We start from the raw sequence: 20,427 nt of genomic DNA on the forward strand, positions 1-20,427 counted from the left end.
AGTGCTTACAAACTAATTTTCAACACAGAAAAGCAGCAGAAGAGAAGGAAAAGTGGAGTCAGGCTTAAATAAGGAAGGAATATGTAATACTTTCAGATACATTTACAAAGCTTTCATGGAAAAGGTTGGTTTTGGGAAGGAATTTGAAGGAAGAGTGGTGGCACCATTAAGGTGTTTGGGAGGCTAGACAGGATAACTAAACACTCATCAGTTGTGCTTTATTATCAAGAGACCCTGAACAGGTATTTTTGTTTTTTACATTTAAGATACAACATTAGACCATAGAGATTCATGGTTTGGGGGCTTTAACCTTGAAAGATTGAAGTCAGCCCATCCAACATCAAGGCAATGAATTATGCATGTCAGAAACATTCTTAGGCAACCTATCAATCATTAATAAACCCTTTATTTATAAACTGCTACTTTTAAAATGAACATTATGAAATTAAAACTCCTGCCTTCTGTTAGATGCATGTATTTTTCAGGTCTGGGCAAATCTGGTTTGTATAAATATTTGTTTATCTTTGTTTCATGAAAGTGTTACTGGCTTTTGTTTTGTTTTGCCTTTTTGGCTGTAATTCATAAACAGTTACCAGAAGCAGACTCAAACCCACCTACGTTATCATCCTCCAGGCAAAAGAGAAAAAAAATGAGTTTAGCAGTCCAGACATAAGTAAAAATGAGTTTAAATTTGCCATTTATATTCCTCCTTTCTGTTTGCAAACTCTCAAAGCAGCTTACAAACACAACAGCAAAACAAAAAGCAGTTTTATGTTACTGAACATTTTGATTTCTTGTGTGTGTTTTATGCTTAATCACGAATCAGTGAAAGGTGGGGGGTAAATTGAATAAATGAATAAAATATGTCATTAATGACTGGCCCAAGTCCATATTCAGGGCACAAGTCTGAGGTCATGCCATGGTCTAGGGCAGGGGAGGTCCAGAGGGCAGCTATTTTATGTGGCCCTCCAGCCCCCATCTTCCTCTCTACCTCCTCAGTAGGTTGGAGGAGAGGTTCCCTTCACCCTGGCACTGTGATGCAGAGGGAAATTGCTGTCTCTGCTGTTCAAGAATTGGCTGCCAAAGCCCAGGTGTGGCTTCTGTCCTCCATATTGTCCTCTCTATAGCAAGCCTAACACTGTGATGGGGATGAATCTGGTACATGTCTGGTGTGTGTGTGTGTGTGTGTGTGAGAGAGAGAGAGAGAGAGAGAGAGAGGGAGAGAGAGAGAAAGAACCGTGTGGCTGTATTGGTGTATAGTCTGCATTTGTGACAAGGGTGTGTGCTGCATGTGTGATAGGGGGAGGTTATATGCGCTATGTTTTTTGACAATTGCGGTGTTTGTGTGCGAGAGGGAGTTATTTGCAGCAACTTGGACCATGACTGTTGCTGGTATGCAGAGGGTTAATCAGCCTTCCGTGCGGCCCCTGTGCCAAGAACCTGAAGCTGGAGATGTTAATGGAAGAAAGATGGGCCTACAGCAAGGTGATAGGTTACAGCAGGCTTGTAGTAGAAAGTGCCAATGGGCTGACATTTGTTATTGGATAGCAACAGTGGGAATGCTTAGTGGATGCTTAGAGATATTCTAGAAGGGGGATTTGATCCAGATAGTAAGGTTAGGCATGGGAAGGAAGAAAAGGGAGGATCTAAAACAGAAGGGAAAACTACTGAGATGTAGTAGAGAAGGGTTGACTTCAAGCTGTCTCTGACAGTATGCTTTGGATGAGGCAACACTTAATAGAGTTTGAACATGTTGAACGCTCTGTCAACCTAAGCACTGAGTCGTAGGCCATAATTTTAAGAAGATTAATCGGATGCTTTGCAGTTATGGTTGTGAACACTGTACACCAAACACTAAATTACTAATAGGATCAGAAATAGGATACGCTGGCTGAGTCCTTTACCTTTAGGCGACCTGCCTGAAACCAAGACTGCTCCCTTGTAAGGTTTCGGTTTCTGGAGAACAAAGAATAGCCACTGCCATTGACCTCTTTGGCTGCTGAAAGTGCACAAGGACAGGGTCTCGCCATCAAAAAGCATTGCCTCAGAGGAGAGCCTTGAAGTCAAACAGCGGAGCTAACCAGAGTTAGAGTTCCCAGCTGTGTAGAAATGGAATCGCCAGCAAGCCTCCTTGTGCTGCTGCTTCAATGGGCACGGCAGATGGTGCTAGCAGGACGGTGCCTGCGGGGTTTATTTATGGCACATGCATGCTCTTCTTGGGGACAGGGAATCCAACGTTCTTTTATGCGCTGCACTTATTCTGTAATCTCTTTTACAATGTTGGAAGCACGACTTGAGCTATGCCGGGAACACAAGTCGACCAGTTCCCTTTGTTGCATAATATCTGGTGGCTTGTTACATCTTGTATTTCATTGACATTCAAATCCAGAGGAAAAAAACCTCACACAGGAGCAGGGACACCTCAGATATTTGATCTAGGTGTCCGGCAGGTTACTCTTCAGCATATGCTGGGTTCTAAAATTGCACGTCTTAAAATTTGTCTGCGTTCTGCATTTTGCAAATGATTTGCTTGCTGGCAGACTGCTGACAGTTGGCATCCAAAAGATTGTGACCATTTGACCTCTTTTTACCACGGGATCCTTAAGTTCATTGCATTCTACTGTAAAGGCCAACGGTATAATCTTCCATAGTGTTTGAATCAGGAAATGATCACTCTTAAGACATTGTGTTCAGCTGTGGCTTTGAAGAAAGCTGTGTAGGAAGCTTATAAGAGGTTCGTGCATAGACTCGATTAGCTAGCTTGAGGAAAATGTTTTGCCATCATAGGAATTCTCTCTCTCTCTCATATTCATATATATATATATATATATATATATATATATATATATATATACACACACTTTGCTACCAAGTGTTATTAAGAAAACTTTCAACATCAGCTGAAAGCTGCAGTGTGACTTGCCTGAGAAAGATGTTGTAACCCTGTGGACTCGGTGTGGTTTTATCACATGATGCTGTGCCTAGCCCAAGACGCTGTTGTTTATCAGAGATAAAATGCAATTCTAGTTCACGGGTTTCTAGTGAAGTCATATGATTGCCATTCACATGTTTTCAGCCATTGTCTGCCAAAAAAATTCAAGGCAGTAGCAATTCTAACTCTGCATGAGTTCAGCATTGTCTCTTTAATGATCAGCTTCTCATAATGGGAGGTTGTTCTTATGAGAAGAAATGAATTCTTGTGCTGCAGCCATAAGAAAAGAAAAGGGAGTTCTAGCTGGCTTTGCATAGGCTAGGCTGGTTGCCATAAGATCAGTACTGAGAAACCCTGTGGCTCTCTAGAGGTTTTGGACTACAACTCCCATCAGCCTCAGCTAGCATGACGAGCAGTCTTGATGATGGGAGTTGTAGTCCAGCAACAACTGGAAGCGCACAACTGCCACCACATTTGCTTTAGATATTAACTTCTTTACCTTCCAATAGTTCTCACAATGGGAAAACTGCAGTGAAAACTGCTGGGGGGGGGGGCAGATGTAAGCTACTGAGTGAGGGGGCCCTTTTTCCTTAAAATATTTCTTTGCAATTGCAGTCCCCATTCTCATAAAAATGTTCTGTTCCGGTGTTTTCAAAATCTATACCACAGGGAGAATTTTAGGTGATGATATGATGAATAGCTGTACCTGTACCTGTGGTTCTCTGAAAGCAGTCTGATTTCATGGAATTTTATTTTTTTTACCCCAAACTTAAATATGGAAGAAAAACGAAACCTTCCCAGGTTTTGCATATTTGTCCCTGTTGAAATTCATTTTGTTAATATGGACCCAGTTCTCCAATCTGTTAAGGTCATTATGAATCCTGATTCTGCCTTGTGCGGTGTTAACTACCCTTCCCAGTTTGGTGTCATCTGCAGATTTGATGAGTGTCTCCTCAATTCCTTCATCCAATTCATTTATAAAGAGGCTGAACAACAATAGGCCCAGGACAGAACTCTGGGGCACTCCACTTGTCCCTTTTTCCCAGGATGTCGAGAAACCTTTAGGGAGCACTCTTTGGGTTCGTTCAACCAACCAGCTACAGATCCACCTAGCAGTAACATTGTCTCTGAATCCTCTGAGCCTAATTCCCCATCCCTTATAGAACTCAGGTTGAAGAAAACCTAGTGAGAATCCACAGCCACATGCAGGACAGCAACTATACATACAGAGGGAGTGATTATGCATTTTGATGTCTGTGAGGTAACAAAGGATGAATTAACACAGAATTCTCCTTAGAATTTAGAGCTCACTTTTATCTTCCACATTTGAACACCATTCTTCTTTGGCACAACTTCACTCCTATGTTTAAATATATAAACACTGATACCTGCATTGCAGGGGATTGAATTAGATGGCCCTGGGGGTCCTTTTCACCGCTACAGTTCTGTGATATGATTTATGAAGTGTTGAAGATTGGATTTGTGTATTCCACATCTGTCTCCAAAGCAAAAAGATAAGACTTATTGAAATTATTCCTGTTTTGCAAAACGGTTGGCTTAGCTTCCAATCTCCATTCTTTCACTAATGCTAAAATGCTTGTGTTCATCTCGCTAGTTTTCTTTTTCTATGCCCCAGATGCAGGTGATCTGTACTCTCAGAACACTGTTTTGAGGATTACTAAACACAATGTAACAAATACAATTTTTACTCCACCAGAAACTCTGCAGCGATGCTCAGGTGAAAGTCATTGGGAAATGTTGCCAGCTCAAACCTGGAGGGGACAGCTCTTCCTCTTTGGATAGTTCAATTAATTCGTCTTCTTCCTCTTCCGAAGCAAAAGAACAATGTCCAAAATTTCAGGTGAGAGGTCCCCCTTTTAACTGTATCATGCTGGCATTGTGACTTGTATTGCATGTTTGAAAACATTTGCCTTATTAGGAAATGGCTTGGGCTCCTGGTGGAGGGAGTGAGCCCGGAAGCCATTCTTTGGTGGTTGTCCAACAAAACAGATGGCTGTTGTCATGTAGGACTGCAAAAGGAAACTATCAGAATATCAGCAGGATGAATGTTCCTACAAGTGCCTTATTTGAAAATCATTCATAAAGAACAATGGCCAATGAACCACTAAGAAACCTGAAGCAAGGATGTACCAAACAAACATGATAGTATAGATCATTCCCTTCCTCTCCTTGCCCTCCAACAAAGATGAAACAATTTAACCAGGAAACAGCTGAAAATGCAGTTCCCCATTCTAACAAAGGCCCAGGAGATGGATTTACATATGTGGCCAGCCACCCCACAATAAGTTGGCCCATTTCTATTTTTTCTTCCAGAAATGTGCTGCATGGATTAAGTTTTCATACAGGCTAGTGACAAAAATCCTCCACTTACTTTCAGATGTTTGTGATTAACGCTGATGTTTTAGCTTTCTCATGAGTTGTGAAAATATTGTTCACTCAAGATTTCCATCCAAAATATTAATAATACAGGTTTTCGTGGAGTCAGAATCAGAATGGGACCAGGAATCGCTCTCAACTTAGTTTTTGCTGGTCTGCTTCAAATCCCTGCGACAGGGTGAGCTCCTGTTGCTCTGTCCCAGCTTCTGCCAACCTAGCAGTTCAAAAGCAGGCCCGTGCAAGTAGATAATTAGGTACCACTGCAGTGGATAGGTATATGGCATTTCCATGCACTCTGGTTTCCTTCATGTTGTGCCAGAAGCGGTTTAGTCATTCTGGCCACAAGACCCGTAAAACTGTCTGTGGACAAACGCCAGCTTCCTCGGCCTGAAGCAAGATGAGTTCTGCAACCCCATAGTTGCCTTTGACTGGACTTAACCGCCCAGGGGTCCTTTACCTTTACCATCCTGAAGTGCTTCCTTTAACTGTTTTGTAAAGCCTTATTCTGATGGCCTTTTTATGCTTTTTAATGTCTTGAAAAGCAATTTTAAAACATTCAACTGCAAATTTTTGCTTGCTGGCAATTTAAAATGCTTATGGCAGTGGCACTCATTGAACTTGAGTTACACTTTATATAAGAGGGGAGGTTTTGGCCACCAGTGTAGCCAGAGTCATCTGACTAGGTATATTTCTGTCATCTCACCTTGCACTGATCACAAGTGTTTTCTGTTAAGCCTTCCTAAAATAGAGCTGAGCCTTTACCCTTTGTACTGAAGTAATTCTCTGTTTTAGAGTGGCTGATCCCAACATAACATATTCTCGGGGACGTCTTTAATGTAATGTAATACTAGGCTGCCAAGCTTTAGTAAGCATACATTAGTTGCTGCATTTCATTGCACAGAGGCACAGATGCTCACCCACCCACACACAAGGTCATGCAACTGATTTTTATATTGTGTTATTGCGCCTGAGAACGAAGTTTATATTTATCTCTCTCCTCATCATGGAAGAGTATTTTGCTGTGGTTTGGACAGGAAGAGACATGGGTTTCTTTGAACAACATTGCTCTTGCACAACGAGAACTGTGTACTGATGCCCAGAGTTGAGAATGCTAGCTTGTTTATGTTCCATACTGGGAGGTTTCCTCACAAAATCTAGCACAGGTAGCATTATCTGACATCATACTGTGCACGCACTTTTGAACAGGCAGGTCACATGTCCTTAGCATTATAATGCTTTGTGAGAGAGGGAGGAATTAGAATCTGCTTGAAGGTAACATGAATGAAGAAATAAGGGGTGCCTGGTGCAAATTTGATGATGCTTCCCAAACTGGATGCTCAGTAGCAGCTATGAGCTGCTTCCCACAAATCATATTTTCCCCCTAATCAATAGGATAATCTGTTTTGTTAAGATTTTAAAGTTTGGTACAGTGGTGCCCCGCAAGACGAATGCCTCGCAAGACGGAAAACCCGCTAGACGAAAGGGTTTTCCGTTTTGGAGGCGCTTCGCAAAACGAATTTTCCTATGGGCTTGCTTCGCAAGACGAAATGTCTTGCGAGTTCCTGCGGGTTTCCCCCCCTTTCCCCCCCTTTTCCTAAGCCGCTTACCAGCTGATCCGCTGATAAGCCGCTTATCAGCTGATCCGCTAAAAGCCGCTAAACCGCTAATAGCGCTAATCCGCTAAGCTGTCAATGGGCTTGCTTTGCAAGACGAAAAATCCGCTATACGAATTTCGTCTTGCGAGGCACCACTGTATTTGCTTTAGGTTGTGAGGCGACCTGGAACAGAAGTGGTGCCCTCTTCCCTCACCCCTGGTGAGGAACAGAGATTCGGCAAGGCAGTGATGAGACCGGGGAATGCTCCCCCAAATTCATCATCACTTTGCCTCACCACATCCCAGCAAGCACTGCCACAGTGCCCCCCACCCCCCACGCACACTGCTCATGCCTGGAGAATAAAAACTACATTGTGAAGAATTTCAGCATTGTAGAAATGTCATGTGACTGTTACATGCCAATTTCCTGTTATAAACAACAGACATTTTTAAATAAGATAATACATTTGACTCAAGGAATTATTTTCTTCTCAAATTGTCATTGCCTCAAGCTGGATCTCTTTGCTGTATAGTAATCATTTGAGTTTTTACATTGTGGCTATTTCTCTTGTACCTGGTTGTGTACAAGATTTTTGTCATCTTTGACTGCTGTTTTGTGGTGGGGGGGAGGGATTTCCAGTCATAGCAGCTGAAAAGCGGGGGGGGGGGGAGTTGAATGAAGCCTCGTCTTCCACATACCTTACACCAGGGGTCAGCAAACTTTTTCAGCAGGGGGCGGGTCGACTGTCCCTGAGACCTTGTGGGGGGGGCAGGACTATACTTTTTTTGTGGGGGGGGGGGAATGAACAATTTCCTATGCCCCACAAATTACCCAGAGATGCATTTTAAATAAAAGGACACATTATACTCATGTAATAACACGCTGATTCCTGGACCATCCATGGGCCGGATTGAGAAGGCGATTGAGCCGCATCTGGCCCCCGGGCTTTAGTTTCCCTACCCATGCCTTACACTAATAGTATAGGGACTAATTTTCCTCAGTCCACAATGCAGTCTGCTGACAAGCTTCTGAAATACACTGCTGAGTCAGATCAGCATCCTTGCTTCTGAGGCGTGATGCAGAAGCATGTGATGTGCTTCTACGCAAACCTCTGCTGCTTTGATGATATAGATGGATGGGTGAAGTACTAGGTTCCTTCCATTCAATTTGTTTCATGGGCTCATGTACTTCTTCCATAATTACTTCATTGGACTAGCATGGCATGCGATCACAGAAAAAATGTTCACTTGCTATGGCTGTAGTCTATAAATTAAGCTTAAGATAACCAATTTTGGTTTTGGGCCTTGCAGAGGAAAACAGCTGAAATCAGTTACAGGTGACATAAGAACTTGGAAACTTTGTCCATGGCTTTGAAATTTAGTAAATCGCTGAGACCAGGCTTTGTAAATGTCTAAAACTTCATTTAAGCCTACATGCTATGTAAATTTCACTTTTAACCTGAATCACAACATCCTGCATGTCAAAAACTCTGCTATTGGTACTTGTCAGCTGAACAGGTCTTCCCTTGCAAGTAGTCCCTGCGTGATAAATTTTTCCGTCCTCTTTATTTTTGTTATACATGAACATCTGTTTAGGTAGTTTTCTTTACTAAACTTACTAAATCATTGTTTAGTATGGGATTTTTTTTCCCCTGCCAGAAAAGACATTCCAAGCTCAGCCTTTCCCACTCAAGTTTTTTTTTAAACTAACAGCTGCTGTGAGATTCTATGGCTATAGTCTTAAACATTAATATTATTGGAGACCTCACACTGATCTACATGCAAGACAGTGTTTTGACTGAGGTCTTTGTCAGGGTCATCTTAATAATTAAGCACAGCTCCAAAACACGAATAGCATGCTTTGAATTGTGGTTGATATTAGTTGCCATTTCTTCTCCCAGTTTTGTTTCATTGAATACCACACTTTTTAAAATTAGAATATATTTCAGATATGGTGGGAAAACAACCCAGGTGCAGTATAAGCCTTTTCTCAAACCCACTGTCCTCAGGAAAGCAACTCCCCCATCCTACCAGACCCATTGCTCGCTGAAAACATTTACAGGAAACTCCCTGTTTGTGTGTGGGTTGCCTTCTGGGTCGTCGCCTGTGTCAGCAGAGCACAAGTAAGCCCGTTCCGCCCCATTCCGGGGCCAAAAATGGTGCAAGCACCAGCAGTTTCATCCAGAAAGTATACATTACCCTGTGGAATGGCACCTTTAACTGGTGCCAAATAATTGTACTTGCTTTTCAATCAGGTGTTAAATGTGTGTGAAACTCCAAGCCCTAATATTTTAATGCAGAAGCTGCCAATTAAAGATTAAGGGCAGATGGAATGCAGTGAATTAAGGTGTTCAACTCATTTGTCCTATCTTTTTGCACTATTCTGCATAAATCCTTCACGAGTTTTAAAATGTACATGTGGCTGGAGAAAAGTATATTAGAGTAGTAATGAGGTCATTTAGTGAAGGGTCAGTTCCAATAGGCTCCACCCCAATCCAGTTGCCTTCTCTGGAACTAAAACAGAGGAGGGGGACATGTTTCAACCTCCCCTCCCCACTTGCTTATATGCTGGTTCAGGATGAGTAGTAGGTGAGTACACAAACTGAGATCATACCCTGGTGCCAAAAACATAAGATCAGCAATGGTGGGTGGGTGAAAAATGCAGATACAGGAGAATTGAATCATAGGTATACAAAGATTATTATAGGTGTCATATGCGTTTACCACAGAGTGACAAATGCCTAACCACTCTTTAGATCTGAAGTGCAAACTGCGCAAGATATTGATCACATCATTTCCCCCAGGTGCAAGATTTTCCTTGCAGAAATAGTGAGCACAGTCAATCCAAACTCAAACAGGATCCTGGCCTGGGGCTTTTGGGGGGGGGCAGGGGTTGTTGTACCCTGCTGTGCTTCCAATCTGAATTGGCTTGCAAACCTCATGGAGAAAATTCCCATTCACTACAATGAGAATGACGTACCGTGTACTTTGACACTGAAATTGAAAAGTATTTTGGTAGGCAGCCTGCCAAAAATGTTGCATTTCATTTTTCCCCTTTATTATATTTGATTATTAAATGAAAATGATGTTTTCCTTCATTTCTACAATGCTTCAGTTTGGTGCTCAAAATGATCAAGCATGCAACATAATAATTATAGGCTTATTCTTTTCCAGGGTTCCCGGTGTTCCTCAGATGCAAATATGCTTGGGGAGATGATGTTTGGCTCTGTGGCTATGAGCTACAAAGGCTCAACCTTAAAAATCCATCAAATCCGGTAAGGTTTTACTCTCTTCAGTTCGAAGTTTAGAGCACTGGAAATAGCTATGCTAAGCAGAATTGTCTCTAGTCCTGTGCACACAATCAAACAATATGGAAAGCATGTTGAGGAAGGAGATGAGAACAAGTTTGCAGGCCTCGCCCCTGTTCTTTATGAATTGTCCTTTGTACATAGATGTTGAAGCACAAAATTGAAGTACCTTGGTTTTTACAAGGTACAGGCTGCACATTCAACACCTGTACACTTTGGGGTGCACACCTGCAGGCATCTGAATGCATCTTCTGATCAAGATGTGGAAGATCTTCTTGCATTGCAAGGGAAAACAATGAAAATTCATATAGCCTTTTTTATTTTCACAACTTAAACAAAGGAGAAGATCCCCAAGTATATGAGAATTAACAGATGAGATCACAGGAACCCCAAAAACAATGAACATGGATATATAAAAACGAACATGGATGTATAAAAGCAAACATGAATGTTAGCCATTGTTGTAACTGTTGTGTGACAGTTACAATTTATCTAAGCCTCTCAAATGTTAGGTGAATCTACTGGATTGCATCAGAAACAAAAATGGCGAATTTTTCACAGTTGGCAACTGGGGTGTGTGTGTGGAATTTATCTGATTTGGCTGAAAACTGACAAAACTGTTTTTGACAAATTTACATTCTGAGCTTTAATTGGGTGCCTCATTTGTCTCTGTAGTATTGTAATCCTCCTGTAGCGTGTTATTTTAAAACCGTTTTTCACTTCAAAAACACACTCCAGTGTTGTGTTATGTCGAGAGATGTTTTGGTATATTCCGTGAAAACACCTGGTTGCTCACTCTGTCTAACTTTGCTTCACAGCTCTCCTCCGCAGCTCATGCTAAGCAAAGTTTTTACAGCTCGAACTGGAAGCAGCATCTATGGAAGTTTAAACACGTGAGTACAATCAGTGTGTGATCTGTGTGGATTTTAGGTATGAGGAAGGGAGGGAGTGGGGTATGGCTCAAACTCTTTTTAGTGCTGCCGAAGGAAAGATTGTCACCTAGCTCCTGTTTTCTCAGAGACCCCTGGCTCACTGTCATAGGACATAAGAGTGGGGAGCGGGCAGGGAAATGTGTGCAGGGCACAGGTAGAAATAATAATAAAATCAAAAAGTACTGTAACAGAATACAAATAACCGATTCTGTTTGTCCCCTCCCTTTGCAGGCTTCAAGACAGTCTTGAGTTCATTAATCAGGACAGCAATACTCTAAAGCCAGACCATAGCACAATTATGAATGGACTGCTTGGAAACATAGGTAATTAAAAGCGCTGTTACTTCCTTGGAATATTTGCACCGTAAGGCCTTTGCAGACTGATAAACGCATTAATCTACACATGTATAATAGAATATCATTGTTTTAAAGAAATGGTGTGGTCTAAGAGTGGGACAACTTTTGGCCTGAACTCAGATGTAGCTCATTTTCAGGAAATCTGAAAACTGGAATATTCTGTGACTATTTGGCTTGAAGTTTAGCAGTTCAAATCTATATATGGCGAAGAAAGGCATAGTAGCTGATACACAGTTTAAGCTAATATGAATTTGATGGAAATGGACACGGTAGGCTCTATTTGAGAGAACTAAGCACAGAACAGCACAGATATTTCCCCTTAGGGCCTCATTCATACTCAGAATTTTCTGCCTGTAGTCATAAAAATCAGAAGCAGCTGGCACAGTGAGGCTATTTTACAGAGCCACCGTCCAAACATCAGCATCACTGCTGCTTGCTGGTGCAAGGCAGTGGTGAGGTTGGTGCTGTGTTAGTGCACCAGTGGGAACACCAGCCCTGACCTCACTGATTCCCTGCTCAACCCCAGCAACACCTCACCCTGTTCCTGATAAAAACAACGTAATATGTGCTTGCAACAAATACACATTTTACAATGGGTGTGTCATACAGGAATGCACATCAGGAAGCCAGTGGTGGTAATTATGATTGTTGCTGCCACACAATTTGTGAAATGGCCTTCAGTCTTTGGGACTGAAAAGTGCAGAAGCAGGAAGAGCTAGCAGGAAGAGAAAGTTGTTGTATTTTTCACAAAAAATACCTGCAGGATGCTAGAGGGTTGACTTTTTTTGCTTTTGTGATTTCCTTCTTACCATCTTGAAGACGGTTATGGAAGTAAGATGGTTTCAAGGAGATGGTACCTTGGGCTTAAAGCAGATAGACAGTGTGGTCTGGCTTCTTTAAATTCACTGCAAATCAGGCATTCGCCAAATCGACCCGCCAGATGTTTTGAGACTACAGTTCCCATCATCCCTGACCACTGGTCCTCTTAGCTAGGGATGATGGGAGTTGTAGTCCCAAAATATCTGGAGGGCTGAGTTTGCCTATGCCTCATGTAAATGCACCTTTGTATTAAATAAATACAAAGGATTGGGCAAAACATGCTCAAGTCTTGAGAGTTGTTTTAAGATTTGCTTTTGCATAGCCATTACCCTTCAAATCATATACAAAAAAATGATGTTAAGGAACCCTTATGGTTAAACATGCTGGGAAATTGTACTTCGCTGATGCAGAATTTTAAGATCTATTTAAAAGAAAGGGTACCTTATCCAAACAGTACCTTGACCTGAAAAGTGTTTGTTTTTTATTTACCTGATATGTTCACCCATCCCATTAATTAGAAATTAACCAACAAGAGAGCTACTGACACATAACCCCACATGTACACCATATACAAGAACATAGGTTTCACCACCCCACCCCCTCATCTCCCACCTCTCTTCTTCCCCAACCTTATACTGAATACAACACTAATGTCTCATATCAAATGATCTGTAGAAATTGATCTGTAGAAAATAATTTACAACTTAGAAAAAAAAGACAATGTATGTACTTTTGTAAACCAAGAAAATCTTTAATATTTTTTTAAGAGCCACTGGTTCTAAATATACATGAACTTTATTGAAAATTCTGTCTGTCTTACTCAGTTTTGCATCTCCTTAATTTCTCTATTGGAATTGCAATGTGAATTTTCTAAACTGGATGTGTGGCCTCCGAGGCTACAACTGAAAACTGGAGTAACCAGAACTGTCTGTGGACTCTATAAGTAAATTTTGTTAATGATGTAAGTCTGAATGAAAATCTAAATGAGTTACTCAGCTAATAAGCACCTACTTTCACATTTGGGGAAAAAATTGAATATTTGTACGCTGTATCACAGGATTCACGGCATACTATTTGACTGTTATGTACGCCTTTTCCATTGCCACTTTAGAAGGACAGCAATGAAATGACCAATTAAATGAACTTTGATGTAGGGTAGTTACTGAGAGGTTGAGTTTCGAATCAGGAAGTGGCTGGTTTGAGTCTTGACTGTCATTAATTCACTTGGTGACTGTAGGCAAGCCACCTCTTAGCCTCAGTATCCACTTCTGCAATATGGGGGTAATACTGCTGAAGTTAAAGAATGCACATGAAGCATTGTGAAGCACATTTGGAAGGACTATAAAAATGTTAATTTTTTTATTAGCACTACTATATTGCACAATATTACTTCTAAATTGTTTATGAATGCCTGTTTAATTGCATTCATATAAGACTGGCCTGGTTCTTCTTAGTACTGTCTTTATGACTTTTGCTGCCAATTATTTTTTAAGCATTACTTAATCAATGTGAAGAATGAGCTTTATTAATCACGATTATTTTCACTGTTGTGTTAGCTGCAATTAGGTGTCCTTATCCACGCAGGTGTTCCCCAGCAGCCTAATTAATCTTCCATAATTGCACTGCGCCAACAAACAGAACAATATGACGATCTTGTCAAAACTCTCTCCTTTCCCATAAGCTATATCATTTACATTTTCCTGTTTTGGTGCCATCTGTGTGAACAGAATTATTTCAACACCCACAGTTTATCAGATTAGTTGCTGGCTGTTTAGAATTGTGCTTTGGGCTTTCTAATGGCCCAATCACCCTGGCCAGCTAAAAGGTCAATCTACCGTGTACCCATATAACACCAGTGGGATTACTCTGTGTAGTTAAACCATGTGCTCAAATACCCTTTAAAGCAATTTCTTTAATCGATATCACTCAGCTTTTAGGAATAGATTAGCTTTTTAATAGGTGATTAGAAATCAAGAGGATAAAGCTAAAGTGATTTCTTTACACTGTGTCACACCTTTATGTGCATCTCAAATTACCTAAATCAGAAGTACGGTTATCGTGATAATGTAGCTTTGGTGTGAATTCTTCATCTTGCTATAGATATATATATTGTGGAATACTCTCCCCAGGGAGGTGCGACTGTCATCTTCATTATACAGTGGTACCTCGGGTTACATACGCTTCAGGTTACAAACTCCGCTAACCCAGAAATAGTACCTCAGGTTAAGAACTTTTCTTCAGGATGAAAACAGAAATCGTGCTCAGGCGGCACGGCAGCAGCAGGAGACCCCATTAGTTAAAGTGGTGCTTCAGGTTAAGAACAGTTTCAGGTTAAGAACGGGCCTCCAGAACGAATTAAGTACTTAACCCGAGGTACTACTGTACACCTTTAGGCACCAGGCAAAAACCTTCTCTTCAACCAGGCCTTTGGCTGATTAACATCCTATACCTGTTAAACGTGTTTGTCGGAGGGGGGATTATTGGTTTGTGTGGTGTTTTTGTTGTTGTTTTTATTATGTATCCTGTGTTTTTAGCTTGTATTCTTATGTTGTGAACTGCCCTGACATCTACAGAACAAATTTAATAAATAATAAGCAACTAAATGAAATAATACTCATGCAGTGGTTTCAAATGATCGCCATTTTGTCATATGCTGGTGTTTTAGAGGTGATCTCAAAGAAAACTTTCAGTAACTTCACAAGTGTTGTTCCTGATTCGGTAAAATTCTGATTTAGAGTGGGAATGGGAAGACTGTCACCCTGCATATTGGACAGCGGGGATGGGTCCTATGGGTATCACAGAGGTCCTCAGTGGGTACCACGTTGGGAACCATTACTGTTAGGACAGTATCAATACCTAGGGAATGAGTATTATAGGCTTTGATTTATAGGGAATATATATGCAAGCCACCTTTCCTGAGTCAAGGAGTATAACTATCAGTGGGGCTTGCTATGGCCAATAACAACAATTTCAGAAGAGAAGACAGTGACATCTGTAGTGAGGGTGTGTCAAAATAGGGTCTACTCAGCTGTACTTGCTTACAGCTCACATTTTAAAGCAGAGCAATCAAAAGAGTCAGGCATAGCAAAAAGGAGTTAATCTGTAACCAGAACATTTCTAGAAACCAAATTAAATAAAAAAGAATACTTGTGACCCATCAGTCTTTGCCAGTTCTTCATTTGTAAAGGTTACTGTGTGCTTTAGGAGGTTGTTGTGTGCATGCCAACTTTTCCCAGCACACCTGGTTTTTGGTGGAACGGTTAGTCCTTGCAATTAAGCTTCCTTTTAAGACAACTGATTAGCAAAAATGGAAAGAAAAGAAGGTGGATTTTGTGGCAATGCAGCCGTTTGAAATTTAAAAAGAAAGTGTTTGTGTGCTCGGTGTTAGAACTGCAGACACAACATAGAGCACAAGCTTCCATGTGCTCCAGTGAAAATATTACAAGTTTTCTGGTTAGTATTAAGGGAAAACCTTCAAGGAATTGCAAAGACTGAAGGAAAAGAAAGCAAAGGATACTTATTCTTCAGTTTCCCTTTTTGAGAAGCTGAATTGAGTTAATAAAATGCTGTGTCTGTCCTTCAGAACAAGGAATGCTTCAGTGAGAGATTGGACTCCTACTTCTTTAGAAAAGAAGGAAAGGCTGGATCTTCTCATAGCTCTGAAGTGACCACTGGGGAAAGGGCAAGCCATAGGTGTGCAGTGGCTCAGTGCAGTTATTCTGCTGGCTCCACCCCAATTATTTGGATGTCAAGATAGAACTCAGCCCTTAGGGGTAGTGTACCAAATGGGGCTGAGAGAAAATGTGCCAAAGTAGTTTGCGGCCTCTGATCCCATTATTTCTCATATACACACAGAGTTTTTATTCCCAAGATCACTTTAGATAATGAATTATGGGTTGTGAAATTGAAATAATCAGGGTGACAGAAAGTGCTACTGAATTGTCTTCAAAGATAGTTTGAAACTCTCCCACCCACCCCTGAATTGATTTATTGTGTAGTAAATTAGGACAATTTTGATATATATAAAAACAATATATATCAAATATATATATATCAATATATATATATTGATATATAACTGAGGACATGGGCAAACTCATTTATCAAAGTAGATCATAGAATTGTAGAGTTGGAAGGGACCTCAAGGATCATCTAGTCCAACCCCCTGCAATGCAGGACTCTTTTGCCCAGCGTGGGGCTTGAACCCACAACCCTGAGATTAAGAGCCTCATGCTCTACCAAGGGAGCTATCCTAGGCGTGCTCTTTGCTGTCTGTGGGTCTGCATTTATGTCGGCTTGAATCCTTTCCCCCCCTCCCACAGAATCTGTTCTGCTTTACTAACCTCATTCTTTCATATATATTTTACGTTTTGCCATGTAGGTTTTTCACAGCTTTGCAGCCCTAGGCGGGCATTCTCTGAACAAGGTCCGCTCCGCCTCATCCGGAGCGCCTCTTTCTTTGCAGGTTTGCTATGTGCTGTGTGGATAGTCTAGTTGGTGTGACAAAACTGAGTGGATTTCGTAGTTGGGCCTTGGAAATAAAATACCGTTTCTAAAAATCTCTCAGGCATAGTTTACGCAGTGGATATGGATCACTGCAAAGGTTATCATAACATGTTAAAATTTCAAAGAATGTAACCCTTAATCTCTATTTCTACTCAGGTAATGATTTGGATGGAGCTTACGAATTTTTCAGTAAAGTTTGAAGAAGAAAAAAGCAGGGGGAGCTTGTAAATTCCAGACAAAAGGAATTTGCCATTAACTGTTTAGATTCAATAGGAGCTCCATTTGCAAAAACATAATTATTTCACTGTTTGTATAACACTGAAATAAAGAGTATTTCCCCGCTTCTATTAGCCGTGTTTTATTTCCATGCCTGGTTTAGATTTTCCCTTCTACAAATCTGGCAAATTTATGATTTCAAAAATGAGTATGATCAAGAGGCTTTTGATCTGGTGGATGAAATCCTAGCTTTGTTGGAGGCAATTTGGCTAGGATTTCATCTCTCTGTTTAGTAAGGACTGGCTGCAAATGCAGATAGCTTCATGCTTAGTTGAAGAAGCGATAGAAGTCTAAATCCAAATTCCATCTGTCCTAGAGCACCCACTTTACAGCTGTTTGCTATAAATTTCTTCTTTAGCATCTGCTTAGAGCTTGCACTGAGTGCTTTTGCTTCGTAGCTAACTTGCCTTTTGTTATGTTATTCCACTTGCCTTGAAATAAAGAGATGGGCTTTGGCAAACACTTGTCTGAACACTGGTCCAATCAAGTGCATTGGCTTGATCAGCTTTGCAGCCTTTCTTAGTGATGGGTGTGTGTGCTTTGCTGTTACTTTCCGTCTCCTAAGTGAATGCAGCCAATGAGCATGATTTATTTTGATAATTAAACCGAGCACTGCAAAGCCAAAGAGAAGCGTCATGTTCTCGTGCTAACTGGTGACTTTATCTGCATAGTTCACAGCAACCCTATGGACATGCCTGGGAGGGAGCTGAATGAAGACAGAGACAGCGGAATTGCAAGATCTGGTAATGTTTTTATCAGGAATATAAGGCCATTACACAAACTTTCCCTACTGTATATTGATTTGGCCTGTAATTAAAGTGTTATTTGTTTCTGCTTTTCAACCTCTGTAATCAGAACTCCCTAAGATGTGTTTCCCTTAAAAAAACAACACACAAGTGATTTATGCTTTACATTGACCCAGTTCCTATATTAAATCCTGAGCCAAGCCATATACAGTATTTCCCAAATATTGGGTAATACTTCTAAAATATATGTGGCTTTTTAAAATAATATTTAATATTAAGAGAATATTCAGCACTTGGATATACAAAGTGAAATTGGTTCACCAGTACTGGGAATTTTAAATAACGTAGGGCTAAGGTTGAAAGGTGGTGGAGGTGGCCCCAAGCCTGTGAGTTGTTAATGGGCATACTTAAAGTATCCTTAATGTAAGGCAGGGATTGTCATTGCCTCCTTGCCAAATCATCAATTCACATTTAAACCCCTAGCTCATGTTCTGTCAAAGCTGACAAATGCACAGAAGCAAGTTTCCATAGGCTGAATGCCCTTGGTCTTTCAACTGTGCCCCAGAAATGGGTGCTGTAAAGGGGCCGCCATGTCTCCACCCAGGGCACTACACGCTCCCCTCCAAACACCTCCTTGGTGTGGTTTTACACAATACTGGGGATGCACTCATACAAATCTTGTTTGGTGAGGCTTCTGGGATGAAGCAGAAATGGGAAGCGTCTTGCGTGGACCTGCTTCTCACAGATCTCTCTGCGAGTCGCCAAGGGCTAATGGTTTTTATCTATTGGGCCATACTGTTCACATTATTACATGATCACCCAAGTAGCGGTTTTCTTCTAGCAAAGAGTTTTTAAAAATATAATAAGTAATTTCCTTCTCTTTTTTTGCAGCGTCTCTTAGCAGCCTGCTCATCACCCCATTTCCCTCCCCGGGCTCTTCGCTAAACAGAAGCTGTGCTAGTAGCTACCAACGGCGCTGGCGCCGCAGCCAGACGACAAGCTTGGAGAATGGGGTCTTCCCTAGGTGGTGAGTTAAGCATTACTGCTGGTAGTAAATGGTTTTTCCTTCTTTCAGATTTTCACATGAAATATGTGCATTTGCTTAGTTTGGAGGGAAATTCAAATTCCTCCAGCGGGAATCTCCTCCTCATCTCAATTAAATCTGCAACCAGAAGGAGCTCTTCTTGCCCACAAAAACAGTATTCTGCATGCAACTCAGTGATGGGATCAGTCATATGCTAATCGCATGATATTGGGTTATTTATTCAGATCACATGGTGAAATGCAAGTACAAGTAATCAGGAAATGAATATAGTTATCAAGGAATGGCCGTAGAAATAAACCTCACCTTATACTCAGATTTAAACAAAACCGTGATGGTCCCTTTTCCTTTCTTGCTCCCCAGGAAGTGGTGGTCTTGAACAAAGTAGCAGCAGGGCAAGAGGGTAAACTATTTCTCATGGAGCGCTTCTCCGCTCAAAGCTACCTCCCAAGCTGTCTCCCCCCTTCATGGTTGCGAACATGAGCTGGCAAGTAGAAAGCACTCCTCCTAAAGCAGCTTCTCCTGGGGACGGGGAGAAGCAAATGCACTTAGGTTCTAAATGTGTAGGTTCCTTCATAAAGCCACAAAAAGAATCTCTCTAATGTTGGAAGTTTTGCAGAACAGGAACATTTGCATGACATACGTTTAAGCTGCTTTTTTCTCCTTTTCATGTTATGAAACCAAAATTGTGAGCAAAGCTAGACTGCCACATGCTGTAGACTGCAGGACTTGGAGATTAAGCTAATTCATGTACATAGAGTTAATTCATGTAGGGTGGGAGACAGATGCTCACTGTTCTGTGAAAATGGTGGTATACAGTTCGTTGTTCGTCCTTGTAATACATCCGCACAGCAAAAGAAAGGAAGCCCTGATTTTTAAAACACAGCCCATTGCTGGCAAATGACCAGAACAACCTGTAATCTGTTTTACTTGCAGACTGGGAATACCCCCTGTCTGAAATCCTGGAGAGCTGCTGCCAGTCAGTGCAGACAGTACTGAGCTAAATGGACCAATGGGTTTGACTTGATATAAGGCAGCTTTCTATGCTCACAATGTTCCGAGATCAGCTACAGCAGACGTGGTTTAAAAATGAAACAACTGTTTTGGGGAAAGGGGGCTCACTTCCATATGTTTAAAGAAAATAGTTTTGAGATATTTTCTGAAGTCATTAACTCTGCAACCTTTGTAAACCCCCTAAAGGTCAGTGGAAGAGAGTTTTAACTTGTCAGATGACAGCTCCAGCCCGAGCCCAGGAATTGTCAGGAAAAAGAAAATAGCGATTGGGGTGATTTTCACGCTCTCAAAGGATGAAGAAGAAAACAGCAAATTTAATGAGTTCTTTTTCTCACACTTCCCTCTTTTTGAGAGCCATATGAACAAGCTGAAGAGTGCAATAGAACAGGTAAATACCACCACCAACAACTGTGTTTTGCCCCTGTTCTAATCAGAATCTCCATTTTAATATGCCTAAGCTTCGGGTGGCGCTGTGGGTTAAACCACAGAGCCTAGGACTTGCCGA

General features: G+C 41.2%; 1 protein-coding gene across 4 annotated transcripts in view; it reads left to right on the plus strand.

Moving 5' to 3' along the window:
* FNIP1 (folliculin interacting protein 1) overlaps window positions 1-20,427 on the plus strand; it is an 89,390-nt gene that overhangs the window by 45,929 nt on the left and 23,034 nt on the right. For 3 of the 4 annotated variants that reach the window (XR_014153739.1, XM_081851053.1, XM_081851055.1), the window contains exons 3-10: window positions 4,650-4,793; window positions 10,098-10,198; window positions 11,050-11,124; window positions 11,395-11,486; window positions 16,720-16,803; window positions 17,792-17,863; window positions 18,758-18,893; window positions 20,109-20,310. Coding sequence is in view for 3 of the 4 variants with exons in the window: in XM_081851053.1 (XP_081707179.1) it covers window positions 4,650-4,793; window positions 10,098-10,198; window positions 11,050-11,124; window positions 11,395-11,486; window positions 16,720-16,803; window positions 17,792-17,863; window positions 18,758-18,893; window positions 20,109-20,310 (906 nt within the window). In the remaining variant the exon portion in view is untranslated. The remainder of the gene's footprint in view (window positions 1-4,649; window positions 4,794-10,097; window positions 10,199-11,049; window positions 11,125-11,394; window positions 11,487-16,719; window positions 16,804-17,791; window positions 17,864-18,757; window positions 18,894-20,108; window positions 20,311-20,427) is intronic. The other variant, XM_081851054.1, reaches the window with a different exon arrangement.

The sequence above is a fragment of the Podarcis erhardii genome (genome assembly GCF_964252035.2).
Source record: "Podarcis erhardii genome assembly, chromosome: 2".
Taxonomy (NCBI): domain Eukaryota; kingdom Metazoa; phylum Chordata; class Lepidosauria; order Squamata; family Lacertidae; genus Podarcis; species Podarcis erhardii.